Source organism: Anolis sagrei, chromosome 3, assembly GCF_037176765.1.
Source record: "Anolis sagrei isolate rAnoSag1 chromosome 3, rAnoSag1.mat, whole genome shotgun sequence".
Taxonomy (NCBI): domain Eukaryota; kingdom Metazoa; phylum Chordata; class Lepidosauria; order Squamata; family Dactyloidae; genus Anolis; species Anolis sagrei.
Genome location: NC_090023.1, coordinates 227,119,302 through 227,135,046, shown reverse-complemented (window position 1 = coordinate 227,135,046; position 15,745 = coordinate 227,119,302). Strand labels below are relative to the sequence as shown.

Below are 15,745 nucleotides of genomic sequence, written 5' to 3'. Positions count from 1 at the left end.
ATAAAGAAGATTGTGCCAAGAGAAACTCAGAAGCAGCCCATTCCCATGATTGTTATTGTTATTTCTGGCCTTTAGAGTGATATGCATGTTGAGGGACCAGGAAGAGATTAGAGTGATGTGCATGTTGAAAGGCCCGTATCTCAGCTGTGCAAGAAATATACATGATGTCCATTCATACCAACAGAATACCGATACCTGTTTGCCCTAATTTAATCTTCTTCCCTTTCTGAAATTATTGTAGAGGAGTCTCCATGTGAAGTCAAAGAATGCCACAATGGTGGAGAATGCCAGGCCACAAACAGAACAGCCATGTGCATTTGCCAGCCAGGGTATGCTGGAGAAGACTGTGAAATAGGTGAGTGAACACTGATCATGTGTAGGGAAGATCACTAGAAATGTAGATCAAAAGTAGAATCAGAAAGTATTCCAAGGCAAGGCAAGGGGACTCTGGGTTGCTGTGAATTTTCCAGGCTGTATGGCCATGTTCCAGAAGCATTTTCTCTTGACGTTTCACCCAGGCATTCTCAGAGGTTGTGAGGTCTGTTGGAGACGGTCCAGATTTTAGAGTTTTTTTAATACTGATAGCCAGATTTTTTTTCATTTTCATGGTTTCCTTCTTTCTGTTGAAATTGTCCACATGCTTGTGGATTTCAATGGCTTCTCTGTATGGTTCTCTATGTGACATGGTGGTTGTTAGAGTGGTCCAGCATTTCTGGCTACCAATATTTAAAAAAACTCTAAAATCAGGACAATAAATAAAGAACAACATTCAGAAAATAGGGGAATTCTAGACAGAAAATAATCAGGGCCAGCTAACACCTCCCATTGAATGATTCCCCCAGGCAGGAAGCAGCCAGACTTTGAAGCTGCAAGGCTAATCAATGCTAATCAAGCTGGCCAATTGCAACATTCACACCTTCCTCAAACATACAAGAGTTCTTTCTCCCACCCTGGATATTCCACAGATAGATAAACCTCACTTGTCTAGTTTCCAGCAGACCTCACAACCATTAAGGATGCCTGCTATAAATGTGGGTAAAACGTCAGGAGAGATTGCTTCTGGAACATGGCCATACAACCTGAGAAACTCACAGTAACCAAGTGATTCCAGCAATGAAAGCCTTCGACAGCACAATGGGATTCTGTTAGTATACGTTGCTAATAGGCCTGTCAGTTTTGTATCGTTAATTCGTTTTTCGTATTTTAATCGTTATTTTTTTAAAAAACGAAGCGATATCAAAACATATTTTCAAACCCGGAAGGGTTTGAAAATATCGAAACAGCAGCCCCATTTTTTTTACGAGCTTCAGCTCATCTCGTAAATGCAATGGCGGCTGCTGTGCACTGCTGACTTCAGTGCTGTGGTTGTGCTGGTGCCTGGGAACCAATCAGGCGCTCCCAAGCACCCCAGCAGCACCGTGGCAGGAGCCGATTGGATGGCGCGCGCGCGCTCACCCGCGCTCACCTCCTCCTCCTCCTCCTACCAGCTGTTTGCAGGAAGTGCTACGAGGAGGAGGAGGAGGAGGAGGAGGGCGCAGGAGCCCGAGCTGGATGGCGCGCGGGGCTAACAGCAGGAGCGGAGGCCGGTTGTAAAGGTGAGCGGAGCGCGCGCGCGCCATCCGGCTCGGGCTCCTGCGTCCTCCTCCTCCTCCTCCTCGTAGCACTTCCTGCAACACAGCTGGGAGGAGGAGGAGGAGGAGGAGGAGGAGGGCGCAGGAGCCCGAGCCGGATGGCGCGCGCGCGCGCTCCGCTCACCTTTACAACCGGCCTCCGCTCCTGCTGTTAGCCCCGCGCGCCATCCGGCTCGGGCTCCTGCGCCCCCCTCCTCCTCCTCCTCCTCCTCCCAGCTGTGTTGCAGGAAGTGCTACGAGGAGGAGGAGGAGGAGGACGCAGGAGCCCGAGCCGGATGGCGCGCGGGGCTAACAGCAGGAGCGGAGGCCGGTTGTAAAGGTGAGCGGAGCGCGCGCGCGCGCCATCCGGCTCGGGCTCCTGCGTCCTCCTCCTCCTCCTCCTCCTCCTACCAGCTGTTTGCAGGAAGTGCTACGAGGAGGAGGAGGAGGAGGAGGAGGGGGGGGCGCAGGAGCCCGAGCCGGATGGCGCGCGGGGCCGATTGGATGGCGCGGGAGGCCGGTTGTGTGAGTTTACTTTTCAGGGCTGTATGTAATGTATGACCAATCCAGAAGCATTCTCTCCTGACATTTTGCCCACATCTATGGCAGGCATCCTCAGAGTCTGTTGGAAACTAGGCCTGTTTGATCAAGAAAAAATTTCGATATTTAAAATATTTACAAAACTTTCCCAAAAAATGTTTTGTAAATATTTACGAAATTTACGAAATTTCGTAAATAACAAAACATTTTTTGGGAAAGTTTTGTAAATATTTTAAATATCGAAACAAAAAAACACCCCAATTAAGAATCGAATTTAGAAACAAATTTTTTCTTGATCAAACAGGCCTAGTTGCTAATAATACCCTGTATCATTGAAATCCAGAAGCCTGAATACATATCTATATTTGTGCATGTATGGTAAAGTTCAGCCCAGACTGTGTGGAAACTGTTGGTGATTTCTGTTTTTATCATATATACTCATGTATAATTTGACCTCATGTATGTTGAGGGCAGGGTTGAATACCAAAATTATGTATTTTGGTATGACATGGGGATAAGTTGAAGGTTATTTCATCAAGAGGGGAAAGCTGCCCACACATTAAAAAGTTCCTTTTGCCACTCTGCTTAAAGAAGGGGGTGGCACTTATTTTTAAAAAGCAATCATTAAGAAGAACCTAAATGAAGCACTGACTGCTTCTCCCCTCTTGGCACTCTTCTGAAGGGAAGTGCCCAGAAGCCGCCACTGGCGTCATCACCACTTCCCCACCCAGACAGTTTGAAATGCTAGCAGTGGCACTGCCGTGGTTTCAGTTTGAGAGCTTCATGACATCTTATGGAAACCAATCCTCCAGTTTAATAGTATGCTGTGTTAAACAAATATTTCCTCTTACCTAAGCATATAGTTCAGTCCTTGGGAGTGACAACCTTTAAATGTGGATAAACAGTGGCTTTTGTCCCTGGCTGGCCTCACAGCCTTTTTCCAGACTTGATCTGTTTGTTCTTTGTTTTCCAGACATAAATGAATGCGAGTCCAACCCATGCCTGAATGGTGGGCAATGCTTGGACCTGGTGGACAATTTCACGTGTGTGTGTGTGGTGCCATTCACAGGACAGCGTTGTGAAAAAGGTGCCCTGATTTCATAACTGCATGGCAGCGCCTTCCTCCTCACATAGCTAGATGACTTTCTGTCTCTGCCTCGCTCTCTCTGCTCTCATACTTCTCCTTCAGACTTCCTATATAGGCCCAGCCCTGTACCTGTTGTGTCTGATTGTGTGGCTGCATTGGGCTCTACTGAGGCTCCCGACTCTTCTTGCTTTAGATCCTACAGCCTGTGAGGGCAGGAACTGCAGGAACCGGCAGACATGTAACTATATCCGCCCCGGGCGCTACATCTGCACATGCTCTCCAGGCTACTATGGGAACAACTGTCAATATGGTAAGTAGAATCACCACATAGGCACGGATATGGAGATTTCATTTGGTCCCCATTGTGAAGCCAGCTGACTTAATTCACATTTTCCAATGTTTAGAATATATCATCGGCATGCCACATTTGCAGGCTTTACTTTTGCGGATTGGATTATTCACTCATTTGATTAAAAGGATATCTCTAGGATAGTGTTTCTCAACCTGGGGTCCCCAGATGTTTTTGTCCTACAACTCCCAGAAATCCCAGCCAGTTTACCAGCTGTTAGGATTTCTGGGTGTTGAAAGCCAAAAACATCTGGGGACCCCAGGCTGAGAGCCACTACTCTAGGAGTTTCTAGCTACTCCATGCAATTTGGCAGACAGAAGGTGACCACAAAGTCATGCTGGAGGACCTAGAAATTTGTGGGAGGTGTTCCCTCATATACAACAGTGGGTTTTTTAATGTGCATTTTCCCCACTTTTGTAGGAGTCCTGAGACCCTAATCCCAGTGGATGTGGAGAGCTCACTGTAATTATCTTCTGAATTTTCCACTGCCATTGTGCGCTCAAAAATTGTGTATTTGAAATAGCTGGATGCAAAAATGAATGTCAGGGGAACATACATATGAAAATTAACAACAATTTCAGTGTAGTTTAAAAAAATAAAATGACAAAATTAGGCATAATGGACTTTTGACTGAATACGTGTAAAATGACATGAACCACAAATGGAGTTATTTATTGATTCTTACCCTGCAGCAACCCAGAGACAAAATAGTGATGCTGTTTGATCACTTATGCCTTGTGAGGTTTATCTTTTAAGTGTTCATTTTGAATAGGTTTTCCTTATATAAATCCATTCCATCTTGGGCACAGCTTATTATTATTATTATTATTATTATTATTATTATTATTATTATCATCAATAATAATAATAATAATAATAATAGTAACAATAATAATAACAACAACTTTATTTTTGTACTCTGCCTCCATCTCCCCAGAAGGACTCAGGGCAGTTTCCAACATAGGGCAAAACATTCAATTGCCAAATGACACAGAAACTATACAAAAATGAAATATTATAAAACATAAACATACATCCTATTAAAACGATCACACATTTTTAAAAGCCAGTTTCAGTTTTACTCCATCAGATGGGATTCAAAATAGTACCTATGGTCAGAGTTACAAAGTGGACCTAGTCAATTTATAAAAGGGTTGGGCCAGGGCTAGTGCAACGAAGTAGCCTAGAGCCGGGGAAGTGAATAAAGTGCAGAGCAGGATCCTAGCTGATGGCCGGGGAAAACAATTTTCAAAGGCCTGCTGGAACCACCAAGTGTTCAGGTCCCTGCAGAAGGAGGACAGTGACAGTACTTTGGCTGGAATATATGAACTGCCACATTATCTGCTTTGAACTGGAATATAAGGCAGTGTGCACTCAGATAATCCAATTCAAAGCAGATATTGTGGGATTTTCTGTCTTGATATTCTGGGTTATATGGCTGTGTGGAGGGGCCCTTGGTGGCAATTTGCACAAATCAGACAAATGTAATCAGGAAACAACACCCTCCAAGAGTATTGTTATTTGAATCCATTTGTAATGAGAAAGCAAGCCAAACTAAAGGACAAGTATCAAAATTATACAGGATAATTCAGGAAGGAAAATTTGACCCATTAAATGAATTAATGGGCCAGGATTTAAAATAATAGAGACGCAATGGGACTTAACCTGGAAAACTCAAGCATATAAATCACTTTTGGTACAGCTAATAATAATAAAAAACAAAATAATAAAACTTTATTTATACCCCGCCACCATCTCCCAGAGGGACTCAGGGCGAAAAATTTAAACCACTAAATGAACAAGAAAGATTATGAGTGACCAATTAGAAAAATTACCAAAAGAACTACTTTATAAGTAATTAGAATAATTAAAATTAGAATAACTAAAAGCAAGAGAATTGACAAAGTTGTATTTGTACAAAGTTATGTGTATGATGGGGAAAGGTGGGGGAGCATAAAGCTGGGAATCATCAATGTAAACAATACAATTGTATTGTTTGAATTGGTTTTTATTATAAAATAAAGAGTTTATTTAACTTTAAAACAAAACAAAAACGTATGGCTTGTTGAGGTCCCAGAGTCCCTGACCACTTGTGTTGGTCCTGGAAAGCATTTCATGTGCTCACTTCATCCATTGACAGCTTTTATGTGACTTCCAAATTTCTTCTTTCCTGAGGTAAATAGTTATCTGTTGGTCAACAAAGCATTTGTTAACGTTCATCCCTTAGGCTAAGATGCTATGCATCATGCCTGAATGCATTATTCTCTTCTTGTCACTTGAGCAACTGAGGAATTGTTTTGTTGAAGGCTTTCATGGCCAGAATCACTGGGTTGCTGTGAGTTTCTGGGCTGTATGGCCATGTTACAGAAGCATTCTCTCCTGGCATTTACCCACATCTATGGCAGGCATCCTCAGAGGTTGAGGTCGACCCCTCAACCTCTGCATAGATGTGGGTGAAACGTTAGGAGAGAATGCTTGTGGAACATGACCATACAGCCCAGAAAACTCACAGCAACCCTGAGGAATTGTTTATGCTATCATTCATAACTTGCCTTTTGGCCCAATGCAGCTTGCAAGTATATAAAATCCAGGGACAATATACAGTTTAAAAAATAAAGAATTTAAAAGCAAATACATTGAAATGTAATCAACTAACGGAAGATTTGGAATGCCAAAAGTTTAAGATAGAGCCATTATTATGTCATCATCAAGCAGCAGGAAGACTAAGAGGTTACCAATTGAATTTCCTTAGAAAGTTTCATACTCTATGTAACATAATTAAGAAGACCTTGCATCTTTTACTCTGTAGTAGAATGGAGTATAAAGTATCAAATGGTAAACATCATGTGCAGGCAAGTTCATGATGGAGATTTTTCAACTAGTTTGTGTGCACTGAAGATACTCAGTTTAGTCATAAGGTTGCCATTATAAGAAAAATCCTAATCTACATCCTTTTTTAAGAAGACATCCTTGGCATCAGACCAGATTGTTCTCAGAAATATTAAAGGCGGCCTGGGGGAGGGGGGTCTCTCCAACAGTTAGAAGGTACTTTGTGTGTCACTGCATAATAAATATGTAGGCTAAAATGATATGGCATAATGCTCTTGGATTACGAACACCAATAAGCCTTATCCTCTTTGAAACCAAACTTTCATGTATCTGAATCCTGTTTATTAAGTACAGTTGATCTTGTTTGTTTTTGCTGGAGAAACATGGCTCTTTTCCCTCTTTCCTTATGCCAGACGTGTTTCACTATTATTTTGTAGGTGGGCCAAGAATGTCCGGTGCATGTATCTCCAATCCATGCCAGAATGAGGGCATTTGCCATGTAACTAGCCAAGGTTATGTATGTGAATGTTCTGAAGAGTATGGAGGCACAGATTGCAGAGATAGTAAGTACTAGATTCAACAACATGTGACTTTCAACCACATGAAAGCTTCCCTTGAGGTTTAGGTCGCAGTTGTGCTATTGAAGATATTTTCACAGTAGCTATTTGAGGTCTTCTACTGCTTGAAATGAAAAAAATGCTGCTCCATGCCTTCCGTCTTGTTCCAAGGGCTCCTTCATAAGAGTTGACTGCTATGGACAGGTGGAGTGGGAATTTTCCAGTGCTTACAATGGTGCAAACTGTTTCACAAGGTAACTTGTGAAGAGCCAGAGTTTGGGGGGCTATTTAACTCTCTAAATCAGTGGTTCTCAACCTGTGGGTCCTCAGATGTTTTGGCCTTCAACCCACAGAAGTCCAACAGCTGGTAAACTGACTGGGATTGATAGGAGTTGTAGGCCAAAACACCTGGAGACCCACAGGTTGAGAACCACTGCTATAGAGCCACATACCAGTCAGTACTGCAGCCTAAAGCAGTGGTGTTGACCCTCCTGGCATGAGAACATTGTTATTCATGACCCAGTTTGCACTAGTAGTCAAATAGCCATGGTAGTCTAGAGTATCAGTATGCATAGGACTCCTGTGTCAGAGCAGGCCTGCATAACCTGTGACCCTCCTGGTGTTTTAGACTTCAGCTCCCAGAATTCCTGGCCATTGGAAGAGCAAACTCCCAGAATTCCTGGCCATTGGAAGAGCAAACTAGAGCTTCTGGGAGCTGTAATGTTTCTCCATCTTCTCCCTTCACCTCCATCTCCTGTTCTCAACTCTCATCAGCCCCCCATTTGTCCTTTTGCTCCCTTTCTACCCCATGCTAGGAAACACTGGCTCATGTCATTCTGCAAAAAGAGGGGGAGAGAAATGGGTTGAGCGTGAGGTACCGCTTTTAAAAAGAAACAGCAAGGCTCATTAGAGTTGTTGAACAGAGCACAGATATGACCACAAGGGAGCCTTTGATAGGTGGAGCTTGATGACTCCAGTGGGGAGCAGCGGCTGGTTTATAATTTGCAGCCTCTTGGGTGTTAATTAAGGTAAATATCTGAGGTCATGAAAAAAGGGAGTAAAGGTTCTGTCACCACAGCACTCTTAGCCAAACTTAATCCAGATCCCTCCCTGCAGCAACTTGAACAGCACTGTGTTGGTTATTGGTGGGAGGGGGGGTAGTGAAGGCCTCCATAACCCTTGTAGTACAGATGAGCCTAATTAGTCTCCACCCCCCACCCCACCTTCATCTCTTTGCCTTCCTGCAGAGATCTCCGAGGACTGTGAGTGTCGAAATGGGGGAAAGTGTCTAGAAGAAAACATAACTACATGCCAGTGCCCACCTGGATATTTTGGTCCTCTCTGTGAATTTGGTAAGAATAAAGTTTTTCTGGTCTTTGCAAACCTTTGGTTATGTTCCTTTAACTCCTCCTGTGTGTGCTGCTTTTATGTGCCTTCAGTTCATTTCTTTCTTACTGCAATCTGCAGGCGATGCTATCACATGATTTTCCTGGCAATATTTGTTCAGGGGAGGCTTGCCTTTGCCTTCCCTTGAGACTGAGCATATGTGATTTGCCCTGGATTGCCCAATGGGTTTTCATGGTTGAGCAGGGATTTGATCCTTGGTCTCAATATCCTCCCAACCTTTGGTGCTCCAGGTGTTTTGGACTTCAGTTCCCACAATTCCTAACAGCTGGTAAGCTGACTGGGATTTATGGGAGTAGAAGTCCAAAGCAACTGGAGGATCAAAGATTGGGAGCCACCTAGTCCTAGTCCGTCACTCAAACCACTGCAATATGCTGGCTCTTACTCCACAAGAAATCTGTGAAGCTTTCAGACTTCAAAACAACAATAACTATCAGTTGTGTGTCCAGAGTGGCATTGCCCATGTCATTACTAAGATTGCATTTCTCCCAGACAATCTAGCAATGGTAATGGAGTTAAATTCAGTAAGGATGAGCTGCATGATAAACACCCTACATTGCCATGGAGTGCTTCTCTAGTGAAACACTTTCTGCCAGTCTCCATGTGTGGCTTGTAATGCTTGAATTAACCCTTGTATTAAGTTGAATGATGTTCTGTTGGTGGGAGCAACCTCATAAAACATGTGCCAAGTATTAACATACAACCATTACTGAGACTAGCAAAGGAGCTTCCTCTATATGCCAGAAAAGGAAGGAGCCTGTTTCAACCAGAACTTGCAAATATTCAATGAATGGTAGCCACAGTGTTCATTTTCTTGTGCATCTTTAATTTTCTTATGTAAACAATGATGGCTAGAGGTTTGATCCCACTTTATGGCATTCAAATGGTGTTATGCAATGCCTGTCAGTCATAACCGACACATTGAATAGTAGGGGATGATATGAGTTTCAGTTCAGCACATTTGGAGGGCAACGGTTTACCCATGCCTGATTCAGGTCATGACAATGTTCATTTCTATAAAACATGTTTCTGTCATAGGGCATTGCCTTTTCTATATCTCCTCTTCCCCATTGCTATAGAAGTGACTGCTACGCCTTGCAGTATGAACACCCAATGTCCAGATGGAGGCTACTGCATGGAATATGGTGGCAGTTACCTTTGCGTGTGTCATACAGATTATGGGACCAACCACAGTAAGTAGGAGTCTGACCTGGCCATGGTGGTTACATCTCATGTTACACTCTTGTTACATCAAGAATAGATTACTGCAACATGCTCTGCGTGGGGTTGCCAATGAAGGCTGTTTGGAAGCTTCAGGTAGTTCAGTGGGCGGCAGCCAGATTGCTCACCAGAGCAGCGTACAGGGAGCACAAAACTCCCCTGTTACGTCAGCTCCACTGGCTGCAAGTCTGCTACCAAAGTGCTGGCTTTAGCCCATAAAGCCCTAAACTGTTCCAGCCCAGCTTACCTGTCCAAACTTATTTCCCTCTATGAACCATCACAGAGCTTAAGATCTTCATGGAGACCCTGCTTTCAGTCCCGTCTCTGTCACAAGTGCAGTTGGTGGGGATGAGAGACAGGGCCTTCTCTGTAGTGGCTCCTTAGCTCTGGAACTCCCTCCCCAGCAAGATTAGATCAGTGCCCTCCCTCCTGACCTTTAGAAAGAAAACAAAGACGTGTTTGTTGGACCAAGCCTTTGGCCAATAAATAATGCAGCACAAAGAATAATTTAGGAACAAGTGCAATGACAGTTTGGAATGGCTATAGTATACGATTTCTGGATCATGGGATTTTAATGTTTATACTAGGATGATTTTATGCTTTGTCTGAATGTTTCAATTTTATGTATGTCTTAGGTTTAATGGTTTTAATTTATTTTAAATTCATAGTTATATGTAGTAATTAGTCATTATGATTTCTTTGTGTACTGTATGTTGCCATTGAACGTTTGCATGGAAGATGCATGTGCTGTATCATTAAAAGTAAAGGCAAATAGAAGTCAGGTTCAGGAAATATAAAGCCATTGAAATAATATAGTTTAAATGCAAAAAGGATATTACATATGACAGGAAAGTTTGGGAACAGAAGTATGAAGAAAGCAATTCAAAGTTACCCTCCAAAATAATTCCCAGCTTTGAAGGAGGATTAAAGGTCCCCATTATCTGTCCCCATTCTACCAATCAGCCCATTCCACTCCCATTTGCTGGTGATTTTGAAAGACTGCATCACTGCATCACATCTAGAAAGATGTGGAACATGCTGGGAAATCTGGAGTTTGAAAATATTGGGCCAAAACATCAAGTATGAGGCAGTTGATGCTCCCATGAAATATATAGGCTTATAGACCTCTCGGCTCGGCTTCTTCATTCAAACCTATGTGCCCCTTTTCCCCATGTCATTTCATTGAGCTGCTTTCGTGGGGCAGGTGGGGTTTTCCATTTAGCATCAGCTCATGTGAGGCCCTGTCTGCTTTTGCAGCTGAGCCACCCTCTCCTTGTGACTCGGAGCCTTGCCTGAACGGTGGATCGTGCGATGCTCAGGAAGACTCTTACACCTGTGAATGTACCCGAGGCTTCATCGGCAGGCACTGTGAAAAAGGTATATGACCACTATCTCATCCAGTGTCCTTTTTTCCACAGTGACTCATCAGCGTTTCAAGGGAGCATACTAGCAGAGCATGAAGTCCATAGACCTCCCTTGCTGTTTCTTCTGAGCAGAGGGGTAGCTGATAACAGTAAATGGGTAGGACAGCAAATCCATTCATTAGGGCAGTAAATCCAGACTGCATTGTGAACTTTAAAGGATCTGTCCAAGGTACTGAATACATTGGAAATGGGGTTAGCCAGTGCTTCCCAGCCTTTGGTCCTCCAGATGTTTTGGACTTCAGTTCCCACAGTTCCTAACAGCTGGTAAGCTGGCTGAGATTTCTGGGAGTTGAAGTCCAAAACACCTGAAGGACCAAAGGTTGAGAATCACTGAGTTAGACACTTTGAAAAGTTTCTTTGAAATTCATACTAAAACTCAGAAATTGACTAATAGAGATGCTGGAAGCTAACACTACCCCTAACATTTCAATAGATAGAATTTTGTGTTATGAATGTGAAGATTCTGTATGGCTGACATGAAGGACAGCTGCTTGTCCCTTAAAATTATTCAAGCCAGAAGCAATCTCCATATTATGCCATGGTAAACTCATTCAATGAATCAAGTATTAGTGATGTAGAAAAAGTACTGCTTTTTGTCTGTGCTGAGTGCATTGCAAATTCATTTCTTTGGGCAGTGATTGAGGTTGAACGTTTGAGTGGTGAAGAGACTGAAGGAGCAGTGAGTAACACACCTCCTTCCATCTAGTTCAATGGTTCTCAACCTGTGATCCGTGGACCATCAGTGATCCCCAAGAACGAAAATATGGTCAGCAGCCCCACCATTACTACACTGTTGCCTTGAAGCCATGCGGCAACGAGAGCATCTGGTCTCTTGAAACCCTCTTATAGTGCCAAGGCAACAAGGATGTGGAAAGAGGAGAGGCTGACTACCCATGAAATATTACTACTAACACACCAGCTCTAGATTATTATATATGGTTTTCTGTGGGCTAGCAGATGGTGACTATTGGGTGGCATATGTTCTGTATCAGAAACTAGAGCTGATGTAGTCTATCCAATGTAATTTTCTGAATCAGCACTCCAAATAACCAAACTGAATCTAAAGTTGACCAAAAACTGATTCGTAACGCTGTTGGTACTAACGTTGGAGAATGGTTCCTGGTCAAAGTGGTCCCTGTTCAAGTGGCCCTTGGTAAAAAAAAAAAAAGGTTGGGAACCACTGGTTTAGTTCTAAATCAAGAGAGGTTTGTCTCAAAATAGTGTTTATTACATATTGCCACTTTTCTGTTCTCAGCAAGGCCAAAGTTGTGCAGCTCTGGCCCTTGCCGCAATGGAGGGACATGTAAGGAATCCGATGGTGAATACCACTGTACCTGCCCTTACCGGTTCACAGGAAAACATTGTGAGATAGGTACGTCCAGCAGGATGGACTGGATGGGAGGGGTTGGACTGAATGGCCCTTGCAGTCTCTCTATGATTCTATGAAATGTCTTTGGAGTGTCTATAACATGACCTTGATCTTCTGTACTTCCAGGTAAACCTGATCCCTGTGCTTCTGGGCCTTGTCAAAATGGAGGCACCTGCTTCCATTACATTGGCAAATACAAGTGTGACTGCCTCCCAGGGTATGCTGGACGGCACTGCGAGATAGGTATGGAATGGGAAGAATTCAATTCATTGCCCCCAAATGGTTGTCCTTTCAGTCCTTTAGACCTTTTAGATGTGTGCCTCTCCAGACTCTATTGCAATATAATTCCGATCGGTCAATGAAGGAGGCTCAATGGGAGTTGTAGTTTAACTGCACTTGGATATCCACAAATTCTTTATCTTTGATCTCAAGGTCTAAGATTTCTTTCCAAAGTTGAAGTTACAATATTTAATGTTTGATTTTTAAAAATGACGGAAAGTATGATCTGAAATGCAGTTGGCCCTTAGTATCCATGGATTCTTTATCCATGGATTCAGCTATCCACAGCTTGAAAATATTCCAAACAAATTCCATAAATCAAACCCTGATTTTGCTATTTTAAATAAGGGATACCATTTTACCATGTCATTGTATGTAATGAGACTTCAGCATTAATGGATGTTAGTATCAAAATGGGCTTCTGGAACCAACTGCAGTGGATACCAAGCCTTGGCATGGACTAGATTTATTGTGGATATCAACCAGAAATATTGCTGTTATTGACGTTCAACAATAGTTGAATGCTTTGCATCTATGGTAGCTATTCTAAGTGAGAGTAACCTAAAATGGTTCATAATGGGATTAGGTCTCTATAATTTTTCGGATATCTATAACCTCTGTTTAAAATTCTAAATCGAACTCTGTAAAAGACTCAATGTAATAATTGTCTGGTGGGGTGTGGGGTCTATTTTCTCAGTTCCTTCTCCTTGTCTCATGCGTCCATGTGCAAATGGAGGCACTTGTGAAGATCTCGGCCACAGCTATGTCTGCATATGCCCAGCTGGTTACACAGGAAGGCACTGTGAAGCAGGTAAAAAGACAGAAAATTGACAACTCAGGTGAAGATATGGAAACCCATAACCACCAGAGCCTCCCTTATGTGAGCAATCACATAAGATGTTGCATCTCCTAACAGAGATCAGGGATTACATTCTCTTAAAGACGAGTAGTACTTAGCCTAATTTCTAAACTATTGATTGGATCCTCCAGTGACGCAATGGGTTAAACCCTTGTGCCGGTAGGACTGCTGACCGAAAGGTCAGTGGTTTGAATGCAAGGAGTGGGGTGAGCTCTCATTTGTCAGCTCCAGCTTCTCATGTAGGGACATGAGAGAAGCCTCCCACAGGATAGTAAAACATCTGGGCACCCCCTGGGCAACAGTTCTCTCACACCAGAAGTGACTTGCAGTTTCTCAAGTCAATCCTGACACATAAAAAAAGTCTAAAATATCCATGTTCCATTGATTCAGGGACTAAATGTTTGCATTAAACATATGCGAGGTGGGCTGCAGCTCAGAGGCTTAGGCCTTTCAACAAAGTTGCTTCTTCCATAGAGAGCAGGCATAGAGATTCCGTCTTCATGAATACATGTGCTACAAACTGAACTTGATGCTTCAGCAGTTACACTGAAAGGTTTGGGTGCCAACCACTTAATCATAGGTTTTGTTACAACAGTTTTAGATCAAGGAACTGTTCAAGGCAGGATGAAACATAATCAATTTTCAAACATAATCTAGCAAGTTGCTTGCACCAAAGCAAATGTACCCATGTGCAATGCTGCAGAAAAAAGTTCATGTCCTTCCCATTGGACTGAACTTTTAGTAACATAAGTCAGGCTTTCCATGCAGTTCATGGACACTATAATTTTAGCTCTCCACAACTCTTCTTAATTCACCCCTCATTTTTCCATTTAGAAGTAGACTGTGGCAGGCCCAATGAGGTGAAGCATTCTCGTGTGTCATTCAACTCAACTAAGATGGGTTCTCTGGCAGAATATCGGTGTGATCTTGGCTATACCTTGAGTCCTCAGAACAATCCAAGGTTGTGCAGAGCACAAGGTGCCTGGAGTGACCCTCCACAGTGTAATGGTAAATAATGTTGTGTGTATGGGGAAGGAGATCATTGAATGGGCTTATCATGAACCAGCCATGCCATTAAACATGATGAGATGTCTTTCCTTGGCAGCTGAATTTGGGTGTTGTGACAGTGCTACAAATAGTTATTTATTTAAGTTCTACTAGTGCAGTGGTTCTCAACCTGTGGGTCCCCAGGTGTTTTGGCCTACAACTCCCAGAAATCCCAGCCAGTTTATCAGCTGTTAGGATTTCCGGGAGTTGAAGGCCAAAACATCTGAGGACTCACAGGTTGAGAACCACTGTACTAGGGCATTATGGGATTTTCTGGTGCAGGTGCCCAAATGATGTGCCTGGCTTGGAGTACTATGCAAGTGGACGTGTATGGATGGGGAATTAGCACCATTTAATTGCTTTCATTATCTGTGAAACTTATTGCTGTCTACTCTGACTGGTAGCAGCACTCCGGGGTCTCGCAGAGAGCCTTTCTAATCCTACCGTAGGTTGCCAAGGACTGAACCTGGGAAGTGCTGGCAACAAAACGTGATATATTCTAAGTCACATTTGCTCTGATCCTGAGCATGGTGCAGAAAATGGAATTGCATTCCCTATTTTCTCTTACCAACTACATTTCTGTCTACCGATACTCTCATTTCCATGCTGGAGTAGGAATAGTTGGTTCCAAAATGCCCCAGTTCTGAAGTGCAGGCTGTAGATGTCCTCATACTTTTTGACCATAACAATAGGCAGGTAGCGTGAGGTAGCTTATTTCAGAACTTTCCCAAGTCCTGAGTAGGTTTACACTCAACATATAAAGAAGAGACCATAGTAGTGTTTCTGCTCCTCAGATAACTCTCCACTCTTTCTTCACCATCATCTATTTATAAAGAGCAACAGAAGTGAGGAGGAAAGAGTGAGTGGGTCTAGCATTTTCCCTCTTTGCATTTTTAGTAAGCACACTTAAATAGTGACTTAATTGTGTTCCTGACTTCAGATTGATGGATGCTGTCTCTCCACTTTCTCTTGTAGAAATTGATGAGTGCCAGTCTCAACCATGCCTGAATGGGGGCTTGTGTAAGGATCGCATTGCCACTTTCCTCTGCTTGTGCAAAGGTGGCTATACAGGACACCACTGTGAGTTGGGTAAGAAAATGTGCAAACACGTTTGCCAGAAAATTGGATGATCTCTGCGTATATGTTTTTAATTAATATATAATCATTTGA

At 43.0% G+C, this 15,745-nt stretch overlaps 1 protein-coding gene across 2 annotated transcripts in view; it reads left to right on the top strand.

Annotated features, from left to right (window-relative positions):
* The window catches only part of SNED1 (sushi, nidogen and EGF like domains 1), an 84,393-nt gene that overhangs the window by 43,314 nt on the left and 25,334 nt on the right, over positions 1-15,745 (top strand). For both annotated transcript variants that reach the window (XM_060767946.2, XM_060767945.2), the window contains exons 7-18: positions 242-355; positions 3,124-3,237; positions 3,431-3,547; positions 6,853-6,978; positions 8,220-8,324; positions 9,456-9,569; positions 10,855-10,974; positions 12,277-12,393; positions 12,517-12,633; positions 13,367-13,480; positions 14,363-14,536; positions 15,551-15,664. In XM_060767946.2, coding sequence (XP_060623929.2) covers positions 242-355; positions 3,124-3,237; positions 3,431-3,547; positions 6,853-6,978; positions 8,220-8,324; positions 9,456-9,569; positions 10,855-10,974; positions 12,277-12,393; positions 12,517-12,633; positions 13,367-13,480; positions 14,363-14,536; positions 15,551-15,664 — 1,446 coding nt within the window. The remainder of the gene's footprint in view (positions 1-241; positions 356-3,123; positions 3,238-3,430; positions 3,548-6,852; positions 6,979-8,219; positions 8,325-9,455; positions 9,570-10,854; positions 10,975-12,276; positions 12,394-12,516; positions 12,634-13,366; positions 13,481-14,362; positions 14,537-15,550; positions 15,665-15,745) is intronic.